The following is a 19,117-nucleotide window of genomic DNA, read 5'->3' as shown; positions in this document are numbered from 1 at the left end:
CGTTTTAAAGAGTTATACAATTTAATTTTTTATTAGGTAATAGGTTAGATACAGGGGTTCCTTAGCTTTTCAGGGGTTCGACATTCTTTGAAGAATTAGAATTTCTTCAAGACAGTCTAACCTACCTCCATTATACATATTATTTTATGTTGATACAATAAACTCTTTGCGGCACTTTTACCTTACCTCTAAGGCAACTCACTGTGCAGCGGAATCCTCTTTGGGGATCGCTGGGTTAGAAATACTGCGTTGTAAAAAATCACTAAGTTGAATAAAGACATAAAATATGCAAGAAGCAATCAATTCATTTAATTTTAAATGCAAATTGAGGGCAGATACCTTTACGGTTACTTGTAAAAGAAAGCAATATTTGTATGGTGTAAATGTAAATGATTTTTTTTGAGTATGTACATAATTAAGTATGTAAATAATTCTTGGCCTTGAAAACTAGCAGATAGACAGGTGCATTAATCAAGGATCCCGAAACCCCAACGCGCAATTTTAGGCGCAATTTTATTGAAGAAAACATTATATTGAAAAATAAATATTTTCGCATCATCTAGGTTGAATAAAATGCACAAAGTACTGTGACAGTTTTGTGTAATTTTCGTAGCATAAACGATCAAAACAATCATTTCTTATTCGGATTTTGTTTCGTTCTTTCGCCCTAATTCCGGAAAATTCTACGAATACTTTCAAGGAGATTTATATAAAAGAAAAATGGAAGAAAATTAATCATTGTTCATTTACAATAAATTTATTCGCAGTATTACGCACTGAATTGTAGTAATGAGAGTTTTTATTTTTTAATGTTTCAGGAGCTGGTCAACTGAAGGATGCTGGTTAAAGTATACGAATCGGAGCCATACCGTCTGTCAGTGCAGTCATCTGACGAATCTAGCAGTCGTTATGCACGTGACGGAGACTCAGGTACTAAAATATACATTTTATTCTCCCAGATATAGCAAATAGAGTGTTTCGGCAAAGTACTTGAAAGTATTTTTTTAAAACTTTCTTTTCACTTTCGAAAAGATTGTGAGATTGCCATATTCAAGTGAAAAGATGCTTAGAGTAAGCATAAAACAATAAGTACTACAACTGCTCTGCTTTTCAAAAAAAAAAAAAAAAACCGTTGTTTTAGAGTTTTTTTCTATAACTTCCGGTTTTTATTCATGTGTTTTTTTTTTTTTTTTAATTCTTCAAATGTACTCAGATTGAAACTTGTTTTCTCCTTTTTCTGGTTTTGTTTCCCCTTAAATTCATTCTCATAATTGAACTTAGTTCAATCGTTCTGGTTAAACTCTCCCGAACTCATCTAGTGACGATTGAACTTAACACATTTTTCTACCGGCGGCGGCGGTGAAAAACTGTCGACTAATTTTCTCATTTGGTTACCTTGCTTTAGAAATTAAGTGAATCTTTATTTTTTGAATATGGTCTCGTAAAAAATAAAGAGTTATAAAAAAATTAGTGAATCGTTTGCTGTATCTTCTAGTTTAGCAAAAGAGAAGAATTTTTCTCTTTCTAAGAAATATTTGTGAATTGCTACGAAATACATTTTCGTTTACAGCAGCTTCGTATTCAACTCATTTGGGGTTTTTTTTCTCTTAATTGCTTTGTTTCTTTTTAAAGGTTTAAAATAGCATTTACTTCTGTGAAAAACTTTTTGAAAATATCAGTTGAAGTGTGCCTACATAATAAATAAAGCTGTTGGATGCGTTTGCGTTTGAATTCTTCCATCAAAATACAAAATATTTTTCAGTTTGTGATGTATTTTTAGTTCATTTATAACTTTTGCCATAGTTCCTGATTCTGATTGTTTTATCAGTGGATTTGAGTTTTGAAAAATAAAGACAATGCTGTGACACGAATTAACTCATGTGCGAGATGATTGCAGGGTAGTTTCATTTGAACGACTGAGGTACGCAGGGCTTAGAAAATAAATTTGGAGGATAACTAAAACACAAAAATGAAGAAATAAAATTCGAATGTATTGGTAATAGAACAATTTAACTGCGAAAATGTGAAGAAAAAATAATACAAAATGGAAATTTATGAAAAACCTCGAAACCAATTTTGTTCGGTTAGTTATGTTTTTTTTTTTTTTTTTTTTAAATATCTTTTTTTAATGGTTATGCTGTTACAACATGACATTGGATTTGACAAATATCATATTCATTTTTTATAGTTCTACTTAAGCGTCCAGTTTTCAAATACCAGTAAACTAAATATTCATATTAATTTAGCGTATAATAGTATGCTTGTTAAGACCATAAAAGTGGATACATAGGCATAAAATGAAATTTTATAACTTTTTGGGTTTATGTAAAAGAAAACAGATATTAGACCATACTATGGCGCTCTAAACTACAATGTAATCTCCACAATATAAAACCACAATGTAAAATGTATGTGACATAAAAAGCTTAACCATCGAAATTTTAGAACGGTCTTTACAGTTGATAGTTTTCCTAGATTGCATCGAATAGAATACTAGTTTTATTGCTTTAACTACTTGTATCGAGATGTCTCGAATAGTAAAACACTTCATGCGAATCGTAGTACATTGAAGAGAAAGGTGAAATTGTGACTTAGAAAAGTTCTAAAAATACGGAACTCAATTTAATTTAGAGCGGAAGAAAAATAGATGTTTTTCGAAGCATCGTATCAAGTTACATACATTGTGCAAACGAAAGAATTTGCAATACAATAGATGTTTGTGCTAAACAGGATGAGTTCTATCGAAAGAAGAATAAGTGAATAGGAGCATGAAACCAGATACTTCAAACTGCTGTAATGATTTTGAGGACACTTTTCTCCTTTCATCATGTTGTTGATTATCGATGTCTGCTCAGAATCACGAGAATAAAAAAATCCTCTTTTTTATTCAGTTTCTTAAAAAATAAAAAAGGTTTTGCCTCCAAGCATATCTCTCTCCCCCCCCCCCCACCTCTTTGAATAAATTCTTTACTTTTTCCACCTTCGGTAAGACTCAGAACCACTTGAATAATTCAGATACCTAAGCAGAGAAACACTCGTAATTTACCCTTAACTGTGGTCTAGTGAAAAGTAGGGTAGGAAAGGAGGGAGTTATATATCCTGATATAGGAGGGTTAAAAAAAAATATTTTCTTTAAAAACGGATGTTTTATAAAAGCAGCGCTGAACCAAATTGAATTTTTACATATTTTGATCGAATATTCTAGACGTTAGCGACTGAACTACGAGAAAAATAAATAAATAAATAAATCAAGGAGTGAAATAATGAGGCTAGAAAATAAATATATCGATAGTGTTTCACCTTTTTCAAGTAATTGACGTTTGGTGACAAACTAGTGCATGAATTTCTGGAAATTGTAAGAATAGTTTTATTTGAAATTATTCACGAAAAAGTTCACAGATAATTACGTAGGCTTGTGCAGCTCAAATGATTTCAGGCAATCATGCTATTAAAATTTAGCTTTTTTCGCACAGGAAAAGTAACATTATTAAAAATAAAATATTAGTTTATTGTTATTTTTTCCCAACTGTGCCGAAGTTTGTAAATTGAAAAATAAATGAAAATGTTCAAATGAAGAAAAAGAAAATAAGAAATATGAGCGAAAATAATGAATCCTTTGTATATAAGAAAGTAAAAATTTAGAATAAAACCAATGAAATTGAAACACGAAAAGCAAAACTCGCTTTACGGTGGGTCATTTAAGCTGACATAATTTTGATAAAATTTAGTAGTTACATGAAAACTTACTAAGAGGCCTCACCCAAATAATTAGGGTAATTTAGTTCAAAAATTCTCACCCCCGCCTGAAGTGATGTACATTCACGCGGAAAAAACATTTTCTAATAAAATTATGCCCTTTTGCCCTCGAAGCAATTAGTTAGTCAATGAAATATAAAGCAAATTTTTTAAAAAAATCTATCGTTACTTTGCATTTCACTTTCAATTTTACTGCAAGTTTTTTGTTAGATATGCATTTTAATATTGTTATGAATGTTACTTTATAGTTAAACAACATACAGAAATTATCAGCATGACTTCTGTGTACTACTTAAGTACGAAATATTTACTTTAAGATAATTTCGGCGTCAACAGAACCGGTAGTATTCAAATTGTCCACAGTATCTATTGGTTGTTTAAAAGCAAAGTAAAATAAATAATCTTCGGCAGAAATAAACAAGTAAGAGACTTTTTCAATCTTCACTGTTTTCAACTTGCTTATTATGAAGAAACTAAAAGGTACCACAACATAAAACTAATATTAAATTACAACAGGAAAAATATTAAACTGTTCTTACTAAACATAAAGACTTACACCACGACTCCCATCAGCTCTTCAGAATAAAACAAATCGAATTCTCAGATCGGAGAATCCGTTGAATAATTTATCATTCCAACACGTGTTTATGTATCAGGATTGTTATTTTTCGTTTTTTAGTTATCTCGTCACGATCCCCCCCTGCCCCCATCAAAGTATATAATAGTTGGAAGAGGTGAGGCCAGACTGCTTTATTTGTTATGAATGCCTGATGATTTTGTTTTGCTCTCCTCCCATAATTGCAAAATTTAGTCTTGCCGGAGGAAAACGATGCTAGGAGAAGTTCGCGAAACAAGATCTCATTACCACTGAAGTTGAAATAATATCCTTTTTGGGCAGTTTTTGTCTCGCTTTGTCTGCTTCTGCTGCTTCCGAAGGATTCTGTATTTCATTAGGTACATTCTTCTTGCCTGCTTCGGGCAATTTCTGCAACGAGGTGTCGCTAACGTTTTAATAATAGAATGCTAGGTGACAACCGAACAGTAAAAGATCCAAACTTTGGATTTCGATGAGGATTATTTTAAGGAAATGTGCTTTTATGTCTGCTTCAATAAAACCAATCTTCATTTCTTTTCCTCCTGTATTTACTCTTCTAAAAATAAGATATCTTAGAAAAGAATGCCAAGTATTTCATGAACATTCTTTAGTTTTATCGAGGGAACGACGGAATGCTTGTGATGTTAATGAAATATGCTTTCTTTTGTGGGTTCTGTTATTTTTCCTGATATTATTTTAACACAGATTTAACTTGCATGGAAGTACTATGCACTGAAATTTAACATTTCTTTAATTATAATGATAAGATTGAAAGATATTAGTTATCTTCACGTAAATAATAGCCAATGATCGAGCAACCCGCGTGTTTCAACAATGAAATTCGTGCCACGGCATGATAATTTGATAATATATTTTGGACCGTTTAACGTGCAGCGAAAGGCTTTATTGTGACAAGGCCGATCAGGTAACTTAACTGTTTTACTGGTAAGACTGTCATCTCAGGGAAATGAAGAAACGAAAAAATGGTCAACAATGAACGCTACCTACCGAAGTTTAGGGTAAATCCACTGGAGTGAGGGTTGCAATTTCAACAATCAAAATTTCACCAAACAGGCAATGACTTCGTTCAAATGTAAAGCGCAATTATCACCCGCCATACCTTGACGGACGACTTTTTAGTAATAAAATAATAACCATTGTCTATACTTGGAACTTGTGGTAACACTCGCAGTTGAGAACTTAATAGAATTGATTCTCCACAAACCAAATTACTGGAGAATAAAGTTTCTTTCTTTTAATTTTTTTCTTCAGTGTTGCTTGTAGTTTTTTACTTTAATTTCCTGAAATAACAATCATAAAATTAATTTTCCAAAAACATTTTAATCAAATTGAAATGTATATCAGCCCCCTCCCCCCTCAAGTGATGTTTTTCCAGATTCAGATTAGATAGCACAATAAGCGAGCAGCAAGCAACCTACAAATAATCACCCCCCCCCCCTCGGAACGTGACGAGATCTATACAAACATAATCTGTGTACAATTTGCTGTTAATCTGTTCATAGATTGTCAAGATATTAAGTGCTGCATTGAATTTTATAAACACGATTTCAGTTCGATATAAATTTGGTCCTAATTTGGAACATAATGAGAAATTTTTTTCAAAAAATAGTTATTGTTTTTTATTTTCTTCATAATGTAATGCTATTTAAACCAAATGCCTTGAATCTCACATACTAATATAAACTCCTAACGGATTGGTAGATTACGGTAGTTTTAAGAAACTATTACGTTACTTAATTTTGACTTAAGGTGCAGTTTCCAAATCGTAAAACTTATTTCGGAATAAGGCGATAAGAAATATAGCTCAAACAATGCGTCAAAAAGCAGAACACACGCTTCTCACCGAAACAAAATTTTCGTTCTTTCAATATTTTTAGTGATGAAAACATATTGCGAGGGAACTGCTTAAAAATACGTCACTAAAAATAAAAAAATAAAAGAAAAACTTTTCTTTTCTTTTATCCCAAAAGCTTATGAAATCATACGTTATGCTAAAAAGATTTTACCTGGTATGTAATTACAACTCTTTAAAAGTGTGGGCATGTTCGAAAGACCCCGCAACCCTTGAATACAACCGAGAGGGCTGTCTTCGTCACTCTCACGTTAATGACAATTTAATGGCGTCTGCCATTAGGCTCTGCAAATTGACACCAAATCATGGGATTCATAGTCACGTGAGAGGTTGGCTTGGTTTCTGGCGAAAAAAAAACTCGTGTTTTTTGACATAAGATATATCTGGCAGGTCCCATCTCCATCGGGATTTAGAAGCGATAGAAAACGGTGGGAGGAAAGAATTAAAGGATTTGATGTTACTTTCAACACTTTTTATGCGGTACTTGGCGATAAAAGCATGATTACTGTTCTCTTGAAGAGCTAGTTCTCGCTTTTGTGGTGACCACCCAGTGACCTTTTTTATTGTTGAGAAAACATGCGTTTTCTAAGAGTTTGAGTTCTTGACGTTAATTTACACTTGACAGTTAAACTGTTAGGCATAAAAAATCTTAAGTATAGCGTTAGAAAATTAGCAAACGAGTTTTGAAACATAAAATAAAATAAAGGCTTTTTGTAACTTTAAACGTGAAATTAAGGATATTGAAAAATTTCATATTTTCAAAATTAAATGACTAATAACGCTGTGTTAGAAATTCATTAGGTTCATAATCATCATAAATATATTTTTTTGCATGTGCATAGCGTCAACTGCTTTTCAATTTTTTTCTAACGTAAACTTGTGCTCATTATTGTCACTGAAAGAACAGATGATTTTGCGAACAAAATTTCAGATACAGGCTTTAAAACTGAGAGAATTACCTGTATGAGTATACAGTTTTTTTTAATCGTAAAGCGTTTAACTTTTAATGAAAAACTTTGTATTAGATTTGATGAAAATTGCAGTTTTTAAAGCGTACAGTTGACAATTGTGCTATTACATGCATTCGATGAACATAACATTAATGATTTTGGTATGATTCTAAACTGTTATTCATTATTTCTGGCGCAGTGCGAAATATTTGTATAGTACTTAACATTGTAGAAGCTTTTATTTCGTGCTTCTTTCTCCCTTTCCTCTATTTCTTCCGCCTCCGCATTGAGTTATATACGATTTATATACAGTAAAACACCTCCTAACGGACACCCCTCAAAAACGGACATCCCTCTTATGCGGACAATTTTTAATTCCCCCGTTCCAAGGCAAATAACATTATTAAACCCCTGTCCTGCGGACACCTCTCTATGGTGGACAAAAAAATGTGTACCGTTAGTATCCGCATTAGAGGGTTTTCACTGTATTTGAACATTAAAGAGGAAAATGTTTAACTTTTAAGTTAAAAAAAATCTTTAGTGTTGTAACTCAAATATATATATATATTTTTTTTTTCGAATTATACTTGCATAAAGAAAAGTTAGAAGTTAAAGTTTACTTCAAAAAATGAATGAATTGATATTTTCATTCCAAACAACTTTGTTTTAAAAATATGTTTGGTATGTTGGGCTAAAAGAGGCACAAAAGCCTAAATCTATTTTCTAAAGAACATTTCAATGCTATTAAATTACATCTATTCGCATCACAAATATTGAATTACTTACTTTAAAGATTTTTACCATATCTTTTTTAGAAACTTTCGTTGGGATAAACGGAAGAGAAAAAATCGTGACACTTAGATTTATACACACCTGAAGTGCTTCGGTATTCAAGAGTCCTTTTACCGTAGCCTCTTTCATTTATTTATAAACATTATCCTTCTTCCAATTTCGTTGGGGAAGCTCCACGGCCCATGCAAATAAACAAACTTTTTCAGAGAGCGTTCCCGGTTAAAAATTGTTTTCTTTCAAGTGAGTGGTCACCGGATCCTCTCTAAAGAGAACCATTTTCTCTGAAACTCGAAATCGCCCGTCTCCTCATATTTCTAGGGCCCGGGAAATAGTCTGAGGCGATTGACGTCGACATCGGATGAACCCCAGGAAAAGGAATGATATCCATTTACATATTATGCGTGGTGTGGGTGCCAAAGTGGGCTAGAAGTTTAAACTTTTATAAACTATCTTATTTTACCTTTCAGCTATTTTTGGCTGCTAGGCGGTGTTGCTAGCTCAAATGCGAGGATTTTAAAGGAAACGGGGGAATTTTTGGCAGATAGTGAAATTGTATGACGGACTGTAATATATGTATAGTTCAAACTGTCGTTCATTTGGAATTCAGTTTTTGTTTGATTGCTACTGGTGATGTCTTGGTGAAATATGATTGCAGAATTACTAAAACGTTGTGAAATGCTATAAGTTTTGAATTAAATGGCATTGAAGAAAAATGGGAGAATTTGACAAATGTTGAAATTACATGACGGACCCTAGATTTTCAAATAGTCTTCATTCGGTTTGATTGATGATAGTGCTACCGCATTGATATGTAATTACTAAATAGCATTTCTATTCTGTAAGTAGCAAATATTTTTCAAAGAGAGCAATGGTTTTAAAGAAAAAAATGGAATTTCCGAAAGTTAGTAAAACTGTAGGACGTATTCTATTAAAGATTTTTAAAATGGTGTTACGTTTGAGACTCATTTTGGCGCTATTAATGCTATTCCTACCGTACAAAAATATAATTGCAAAATTGCTAGAATTAGCTGAACAGTATTTTTACTCCTATGCAGTTTCTTTGGAATTGCAAGGTTTTGAGTACGATCGATATGTTAAAAACAACGATCGAAAACGGTTGTTGCAATGTATTGGTCAACGAAGACAAAAAGTATACATGAGTTGTAAGCGATTTTATTAAGTTACGATTTTTATTATATTGTTTAAAATATTTAGCAGTTTAACACTGTGTTAATCACATTTCAGCCAAATCTCTTCTTTAATCATGCCTGTTGGGCTTTACGAACAGTCAACAGTTTTTAACCGTCATTTATTTTTACTGTACTTGCTAATTATAAAATACCTGTCTCGAAACCGAAATGTATGTGTAATATTATTTACTAGACTTCTTTTTGATTCAGGACCAACCGTTGGCAACTGACCATGAGACTCTTCGAATGATTGTTTACATTGGGTGTGCTGTAGCTATGGTCTTTCTCCTTATTACTCTTTTGATTCTGCAATTTATCAGGTAAGTTGCTTTCATAATTTGAGGAAAATTTATAATATAATTTGGAGATTGACAACATGAAAACTTAGGTATTCTTGTATGTTATTGCCAAAGCGTATTTCAGCTGCATTTCGAAACTCAGACTATAGGGGTATGTCGGACGAAGTGAAATAGTTACTCTGTGAAATGGTGAAATATTTACTTTAGCGTCTGGTTATATTTTGCTGAAGGATGTCATTTTTTAATAAGTTTCTGTAAGTCAAAAGTTGTTTTTGATTTTATATAAAATCAAAGTTCATGTTATTTAAATTTTGAGGTCGACTAATATTCGGTGCAGAATAGATTTATTTAATTTTAACCTCATTTCTATTTTAACTGTCTTATCGTAAATTATCTCTGTGCATGAGTAGCAAAATGGATCGTCAAAGAGAAAAATTAGATTTTATTGACTTATTCAATCATTTATTAACTCGCTTAGGATTTATTAATTATTAATTCATTTACATTCCTTCAGTTATTAATTCACTTATTTATTTATTTATTTATTTATTCAGTTAAAAATATACTCATTAGTGATGCCACTGTTGCCATGCCTAAAATGAAAATTAACAAATACTATGTTAGTTTTGATATATTTGTTACCTCTTTTTCAAGTTAGTGCCAATCTTTAATTTTCTATTTTGTGACTGTTTAAAATGTTTTATAATGTTTACTTTTTCTGACAAATAAAACTGAATTATCGTATTTTTTTCCACAGCCGTTCAAAAATTGAAGTTTTAACAGATGCGCTTAAAAATGAAGATGATTATGTTAGAGAGATTACGATATTTTAGTCGATTTTTTTTACAGAAGTAAAACGTTGTTCAAAAATATGAAATTTTTATACACGTTTCCTAATTTATTCGTTCGGATTTTGACATGTTGAGCATCGGTAATACTACGAAGATCACAACATCGTCTATTATGAGATATTTTTGATGATAATGATTGTTTTTGATATCAGATGAAGACTCATGTGTTTGTAAATATTTATTTTAGGTTTTAATAAAAATACACTTAATTTAAACTATATACGTATTAGTTTTAATCCCATAGACTATTTCTTATTTTTCTTCTACGAAAAGTTCACCTTTTCTACAGTTAAGTGAATTATATGTATGTATGTATTTGTATGTGTGAATCTACACGTATGCTTACATATATGTATGTATGTGTATATGCATGTATGTTATGAATATGTATGATTTTGCATGTAAGTTATGTATGTATGTGTATATGCATGTATGTTATGAATATGTATGATTTTGCATGTATGTTATGTATGCATGTCTAAGGGGGGGGATAGAGAATGTTAACAGTTCAATGAAGTTTACATTTTATTTTTATTTACTGAGAGTACGGTCATTCGGTATGATGATTTCCATTAAAAATCATAATTTATTTTCAGCACATTGACTTATTTACGTAGGTATTCAACCAATTTCAATAGTCTACAGCCTCCAATAGTTCTGTAAGTAATTCCTAGTTCAGTATTATTTACCAAATTTATAAATTAACAAAATTCAGTCTTTGCTTACCTTCAACCTGTTTCAGTGTAACTTATCAGATTTATTAATCAACAATCACCCAAAATTCCCGAAATATTCAACATTAACTTGCAGATTCGTAGTCAAAAATTCCGAAGTATTTCAATGTTTTAAATGTTTAAGAAACAAGATAGACCGTTTAAATGTAATACAAAATTTTACTGTGAACTCTGTGGTCGATCTTTCTGAAAAAAAATCTCCTCTCCTTATTTTGGTATCCGAATTCTGATAGTGAAGAGGACTGGTGACACTATCTGCCGATGATTACGTAAAGTTTTCGTATATCTGGGCTAGGGAGAACCTATAAGATTCTCCCTTTTGAAAGGTGCCCCTTTTTATTTAGTCTTTTTTTATTCAAAGGGCGAATGCCGATTGATAAAAATAGCTCTGCATTTGAAAAAAAGAAAAGAAAAGAAAAGAAAAGAAAAAAGAAGAATAGTTGCTTAACGACTACTTAATGATTTTGTTGTTTAATTAAAACTGCCCTTTTCAGACCAACTACTTATATTAGTCCCCCCCCCCCTTCGCGCGTTGTGTTTTGCTAAGAAGCAAAAAGTATAGCGCAAGCACAAGTACACTGTAAAAAAAATCCGGAAACGTTTCTGAGTATATCGTGCAGCTGTGGTTCATGAAAGTTTCAAAAACATTTCTGAGTATTTCGGAATCCTCTTTCTGTAATGTCCAGAAACGTGTCTGAATATTTCGGAATCCACTTTCTGTAATTTTCAGAAACGTTTCTGTGTATTTCGGAATCCTCTTTCCGTAATGTCCAGAAACGTGTCTGAGTATTTCGGAATCCTCTTTCTGTAATTTTCAGAAACGTTTCTGAGTATTTCGGAATCCTCTTTCCGTAATATCCAGAAATGTTTCTGAGTATTCTGTGCAGCTGTGGTTCATAAAAGTTTCGAAAACGTTTCCGAGTATTTCGGAATTCTCCAAACAATTTTCAAAAACGTTTCCGAGAATTTCGGAATCCTTTTTCCGTGATTTTTTCTAAAATATAATTCTTTATTATAGTATTGCATACCATATCAGTTTCAATTCTTTCATATCTAAGAGCAATAATACAAGCAATTTTAGAATCATTCGTGGATTTTTTTTTTGGAATTTCTAATGACAAATAGCATGGTTAACAGCATAACATATGCACAGTTATAAATTTTTGAAAAATTATGAAATAATCTAGTAGTTTCATTCCTAATCACAAAATCGTCGGGGAATTGGAGTGGGGGTACCTTCTGAAAAGTGGGGATTGTTTGTTAAACAATCTTAAACTTCAGTTTTTCTCTCAATATTTTCAAGACAAAACTATCAACATATTGTATTTTTAATGCAGAACTTAAAAACATATCTTGTATCAAACTTGATAGCTTTTATCTTCGGAGAAAATTTGCCAGGACTTACCTACCCTTCGCGTTCCTAAATTCGTTCACCTCAAGTTAATTTCTCTGACGAACAAAGTGTACCGAAAAGTACCAAAAGAGAAATCGATGAATTTAAATATGACACCAAGTCCCCCTGCTGGAACCATTCGGGTTGATTCTTCTGTTCTTGCCCTTTTCCAGCTCATCACAAATATAAATACTTATTCAAAATAGGTTACTGATTTTATTTTTACAGTGTGCGCAAAATGCATTATATATTTTATTTATTAAAACATTGAACTCTATTACATGATTATTCCATTTTATATATACGAGAATACCCCCCCCCCACCATAAGAGTGATGGTGCACCCATAAAATGCTATGAAGCGCCCACCCCCCCTTGAAAAAGCAACATCATATACATTATAAATCAAAGTATCATATACAATATAAATCAAAGTATCATATAAATTATAAGTCAAATACTTTAATATGGTGTAAAAATACAAAATTATTTTATTAAGTCTTTTTTTTTTTTTTTTTGCTTTTGGTAAAATTGAGGCTCGTAAAACGAAAAAAATGAAGACACTTTTAAATACATATATGTATCTATTTGTTAAATAAATTAATACACATTTAACTAATTTAAAGCGTTTCGCTAATGCAAATATTTAAAGAGATATCGTCATTTAGATAATACTGAAGCACTATGTTCCTAATTACAAGAGATAGTTTTTTTTTACTTCATACAATCTAGATACACTGTTTACAAGAGAATGAAAACATGCAACCTTAAAGACGAACTATCAAACCTGACAATTTGCATATTATAACATTTAATTCATAATGCTTGATACATAAATGTTCAGCCAAATATTAACTGAGATTGACACATAAAAACAAAGTACACAATAACACTTATTTAAATTTTTTTATAATCTTCAATTCATAAATTTTACAGAATAAAACTAGACACACTTGCACTTTAAATATGTGTTCTATGTAATGTAAAATATTTTCAAATTGCAATAGTTCACAACGAAAAAATGATACTGAAGAAAATAGTTTTTTTTTTAACGAGATTTGTATGAACTAAATCTCTTTAAAGTAATAGAATTGCAAAGCGACTTACCTATTCGTCGGTGGTGGTCTTTTGCAGGCTTTGGTCACCAAAAAGGTGATTTTTATGACAGAATAAAATTCTGCCAACAAAAATTACCCATTTGGTATAGAAAGAAGAAAAGTATCCAAGAAAAAAGTAAATTACCTACACAAGTCATGCGACGCAATGAATTTAGATGGCATCCTCTCGGCAGTTATTTGGTTTTTAATTTCAGTTTTTATTCCTTCCGCGAGCATGCGTCGGGAATTTGCACTTCGTACTTAAAAATAAGTGACATAGCTTCAAATTCAATCTAATGACGATACATATGCAAGAAAATATAAGACTTTAAAATTATCTTCAGTGAATTTATGCGAGGAACAAAACTTCTACTAATCCCCTTGATGAGTGTTACTTCGCATACATGAGTCAGCACTTGTTTTCATTGCGTGCTTTCGAAAGTTTCAGTTTAGATTTGCTGCTGGACTATAAAATTGCCGTGTGAGCTGCGCATGCGTCGACTCTTACTTTCTTGCTAAACGGGAAACGTTTTTGATTATAGCAGAAAACTGCGGAGGGCGTACGAATCTGTGTATTACGGAAAACTTTTTTGTATATTCAGAGAGTTTTCCGAGATTTTTTACAGTGTAAGAGACTAAATATTAGCAATAGCATCGTTGAGAATAGAGTATAGTCGAACCCGTTTAGTAGAATAGTCATTTTGCCACGAAATAATATTCTAATAAGCGGGATATTCCATTAACCGGGATAAAAAAAACACATTACATTGGTTTGGTACATTGAAAAATATTATATTAAGCGGGATATTCTTTTAACCTATATTCTAATAAGGGGCTCGACTGTATAATTATCAAACTGTTGTGCAAGAAATATAAACAAAGATGCTTTTTGAGACAGACCTTTCCCTCTTACGAGGACAGAATTGGTAATCCAAAACATAATTTCTCCCTCATTTCATTTTTCCCTCTGTTGAAAGAAACATTCCGATTGCGCCGAAATATTAGCAACGAAGAATGTGTTTGTGCAGACGTGCATAAAAGGGCAAAAGAAACTTTTTTCCCTAGCAGCAACTTCTTGCAATCCATAACCACATTTCCTCAAGTTCTTTCGCTCCGTCACTTCAATAACTGGGTTGGCATTTTTCCTGACGACTCACAGGAAGCCTTTCCCTTTGCGGTGATTAAACACGAGATGTCGTAGTCGTCGGACAGGAGAGAAAATACTTTAGCTCCTTCGAGGGACCAACGAAGTATGCTGCTGCAGAAGCTCTTCCTCTAATAAACACCTTGAGGGGAGATTTTTTTGTTCCTCTGAGAAAGACACGCTCCTGTCACTCTTCAGAAATATTAACTGCTCTGGGATTTTGAGAAAAGCAATATATTTTAACTTATTTAGATTTTTTATATATTTTTATTTTTATTAGTTTTCTTTATTTTGATTTAAAGATGCTTGAATAGATATAAAGCGCGTGTGTAAATATTCGCTTCAGACAAAGCAATGCATCGGTCCCGTTCCGCTCACAGATTTTTGGGTTAGATGTAATCGTTGCATTCAGATAAAATGAATCTATTAATATGGGTTACTTTGTCACTTATCCAATTTTTTAAAAAGTTTTCCTGGTTTTCTTTTATTCAATATAATATTTTAGCATTTCTCGTGCTGAACAGATCTTATTTCTGACAGAATTATTGATATGTTTGATGTTTATTAGTTCCTCTCTTAATTGAACTGATTCTCTTAGCGTACTTCTTCTGTTTTCGAATTTACGCGAGAGCGCTTTGAGTTCTTTTTACACGAATTGAAAACCAATACAACTGAATATTCAGTAGAAAGATTTTGAACATAATTTCAGAAACAATTTTTTGTGTGTATGTGTGTTTTCAACGTACTGCAACCTGTATGTTTTTAAAAAATATAAAAATAATTTAATGTTTAAAAATAAACAGTATCTAGAAGAAAGGTCACAGAAGTGGTTTATTCTTTAAAGCTTTAGACTATGACTGTAATGGTTCTAAGAAAAGTGTGTAAGATAAAACTCTAATGTCATTTGGCTGGAATACTTCAGTTTCATTGTAAGTAAAAACAAAGTTGAACCGTGTAATAAAGAATATGAAAGCAGAATTGAAATTTGAAACTTTATAGCAGTTTTCTAAATATTCAAAATTGTTACTTAGACTAAGATAGAATTTGTATCGAGATAACTAGAATTTGGATATTCAAAATTTAGAAATCTTTCAAAATCGGAATTTAATCTTACCTTTCATTCTTTAGTATCTTTGATAGATAGCACTAAGATTTTTATAAACACAGTTTCATTTTATTAGCTCATAAGTGAAAATCTATCAATTCGAATCATCACAAAAGAAAACTTGAAATTCATCTCTTGGAAAACTTTGGTTTTGTAAAATTTGAGTGCCCATTACCTCCGTTATAAAGAAATACATTCTGTAGGATTTATCCTTCCTGTTTAACTACATAGTTGGAGCTAATCTGACATGGCAGCGTCTCAATGCTGGTGTTAAACTGTCACAATGCTGCCAGGTTTGGTTTGCCGAAAATAAAATTGAGAAATATTTAGCATCTCACTTTTTTTTATAATTTTATAAAGCTTTTTTCATTTTACCTATTGTAGGTATTGCCAGTTTTAGGAAAATGAAAGAAAGTTTCGGAATATTTTCTCAACGAATGAAATAAGGAAATAAAGAAAAGAAAAGAAAATATAAAATGCTATAAATGTTTACAAATAAAGACATATTTCACCGAAAATACTTTCACTTTCCTTAAAAAAGTATGATAAGCTCTGAATAGATGTTCGAGAATTGCGCCACTAGCCATTCGAAACTTCGTAGCATAAAAGCGGGGGAAATTTATTGGAACGAACCCTTCATTCTTATCACGCTTATTGTGACAAGGTACGGAAAAGTTTCGTCTGTATCACCTGAGAACGAACGATTATTTAAAACTTACTGGTCTTTCCCTGCTTCGTATTTTTTGATGCCAAGTATTTCTTATCGGCGCTGCCTTTTTTTTCCTCTTCTTCTATTTAGAAATATATTGTAGGTTTTTGAATTCTTTTTTTATGAACTTTTGTGCATCCAAAAGAAAAAGATACGAATTGAATAACAGTTTCTGTTTTGTCGTTTTTATTTTAATTATAAATATGAACCACATACATGAAGTTTCGTTATTGTTTAAAAATTTAATTAGTTATTTTTATTAGATGTTGTTATTTCTGCTCTTATTTTGATTTAAGCAAATGAGTAGAAATAAGCTAGAACAAGATGTGTAGTTAAAACTTTACGTCAGTATCTCTAATCTATTTTATTGCATAATTACAACAACTTCAAATCAGCCCTCAAAATAGCTTCCAATCACTTGTACACCCCTGGCTGTTAAGGGAAAAGAACAAAAAATAATGTTTAGATAATTTGTCTTTTCAAAAAAAAAAAAAAAGTTTTTACACTAAATAAAAAAATCTTTTTGAACAAAAAACAAGATACAAAATACTTAAACTAAAAAGTACATCACGAAAAATATTAAAGTCACTTTTTGTCTATTTATATCTGCTGAGGGCTGCACTTTCACCCCCTAAATTTTAAAAATAAAATTCAATCAATTTCACTTTTATGTTCTTCTGCGATCAAGGAGGTGGTTGGGCTGTAAAAGGGCGCACTTTCACTTCCTAGCTCGTAAAAATAACAGTAAATTATTTTAAAAAGTACTGCTAATTGGATACTTTTGTTTTGTTATTTATTTTTTAAAAGTCATTATTAATTTTAAATCAGTAAAATTTAGTTGATGTTAAGCAAGGAAAAAATTACAAAAATATTTTAATTAGAGAAAAAAATCTTTAAGTTAAGTAGTTTTAAGAAAGATAAAAATATATCTCAGAATTAGTTTTAAATTATATCAATTAATTAATTAGTTAAAAAAATAAAAAGTAAAAATAAATAAATTAAATTAAAAAAATGTAGAAATAAACGCAAAACAGGTTTTTTTTTTTGGTGATTTAATTGCGGTTGCACTCCCCTGGATATGACTCTTCTGTCGTCCAGGTTAATGAAAACCGATTGTATCAGCTAAAAAGTTGGAAAATAATAATGTAACATTAGAGCGATGGATTCTCTAATTTCTGATTAAGTCAAATACGCTAAAAAGTATGAAGTGGCGCTAAGTTTGTCCACTCGAATTAAAGTTACCTCAAGCGGATGTAAGTCAGCTAATGTGCACTTTTGATAAGTGGAGGAAAGCTATCATTTTTGGCATTTTAGAATTGACAGTATTAAGCGGAAAATAAGCATTGCTCACATTGAAGCGAAAATAGCATTAGGTTTAGTACAACTAACTAATTGAAAAGCTATTTCTATGTTAGCAACATTTTGCAGTGCCCAGATAAAGAACCAATGCTCTTTTCCCACTTTAACCCATTTTCGGTAAACTGTATTTCTCAACATTGCAACTAGCCTGTACAAAATTATAACTCTTATCAAGATCTCTTTTTCCAGCAAGAATAGTTACGAAATAATGTAACGTTTTTGTTTTCACTTCCGACCAGACATTCACATGTAAATATTTTTGGTAACGAGAAGGTCGATGAGCTCGAAAAGGCATCCCGTAATGCTCCTCAACCATCCAACTCCCTAACCCTCGTTGACGCAAACGCTGTTGCTGGCCGAAGACTAATTGGTTAACAAGAGAAAAGAAACTCAATTCCGGATTTGAACTGTGATAGAACCATATCAACTATTATAGCCAGACTTAGGACAAATCACTTAAAATGGATTAGGATTTCTGCGGACAGACAGCGTAGTTACACCAACTTTAGTCCTCATTGCCCAGATGACATCCCACTGTCTCGTCAACACATCTTCAGCTGTCCAGCAATCCAGGCCAAACTTTAGCATTGACTTAGAAGAACCAGTAGACCTACTCGATACAGATAAGGCTGTCAAAGTTGCAAAGGTTGTCTACGACAGCTTTGGAGTCATATAAATGCACATTATCATTGACACGACATCATCATCACCACCAGACATTCTGCGCAACAGTTTTACGTATGTTTTGCGCTGTACATCAATGTTTGTTTAGTATATCGATTACTAACATAACTAAGAGTAACTTTAATTATTACTTTATTATGCATTATTTTTAAATGAAAATTTTGTCTTTCCCTCCATAAACGAAGCTTCTCCCCTAACGAACGGGCCCTCCCTAAACAAACACATTAGAAACAGTGAGCTAAAATAAATGGTTACGCGTTTTATTTGGATTTCAAGAGTCGTTGGAACAATCATGGGAAGTAAAGTCATTTTACGAATAAAACTTGCTAAAAAATGTGTATTTTGTCAAGATATTCTATGAGAATTTCTTACATTATGTGCTTTTTCAAGTTAACCTTACTCCAAATGTATTAGAAAAGGTAGGAAAAGTAATGGCAAGTATCTACTTTTTTTAGACGAATATTTGAAAGACATTTCATATTAAATTTTTCTCTTCTTTTGAAGGTAGATCTGTTACAATTCATCGGAAATTTGCTGATCTGTAAACTGTTATCCAATTATTCAAATGCCTACGAGGCAGCAAAATT

General features: G+C 31.8%; 1 protein-coding gene across 5 annotated transcripts in view; it reads left to right on the top strand.

Annotated features, from left to right (window-relative positions):
• The window catches only part of LOC129228378 (adhesion G protein-coupled receptor L1-like), a 339,788-nt gene that overhangs the window by 265,779 nt on the left and 54,892 nt on the right, over positions 1-19,117 (top strand). For all 5 annotated transcript variants that reach the window (XM_054863073.1, XM_054863058.1, XM_054863065.1 and 2 more), the window contains exons 13-14: positions 819-930; positions 9,367-9,476. In XM_054863073.1, coding sequence (XP_054719048.1) covers positions 819-930; positions 9,367-9,476 — 222 coding nt within the window. The remainder of the gene's footprint in view (positions 1-818; positions 931-9,366; positions 9,477-19,117) is intronic.

Source organism: Uloborus diversus, chromosome 1, assembly GCF_026930045.1.
Source record: "Uloborus diversus isolate 005 chromosome 1, Udiv.v.3.1, whole genome shotgun sequence".
Classification (NCBI taxonomy): domain Eukaryota; kingdom Metazoa; phylum Arthropoda; class Arachnida; order Araneae; family Uloboridae; genus Uloborus; species Uloborus diversus.
Note: the sequence above shows the minus strand (reverse complement) of the source record. Positions and strands in the feature narration are given on the sequence as shown.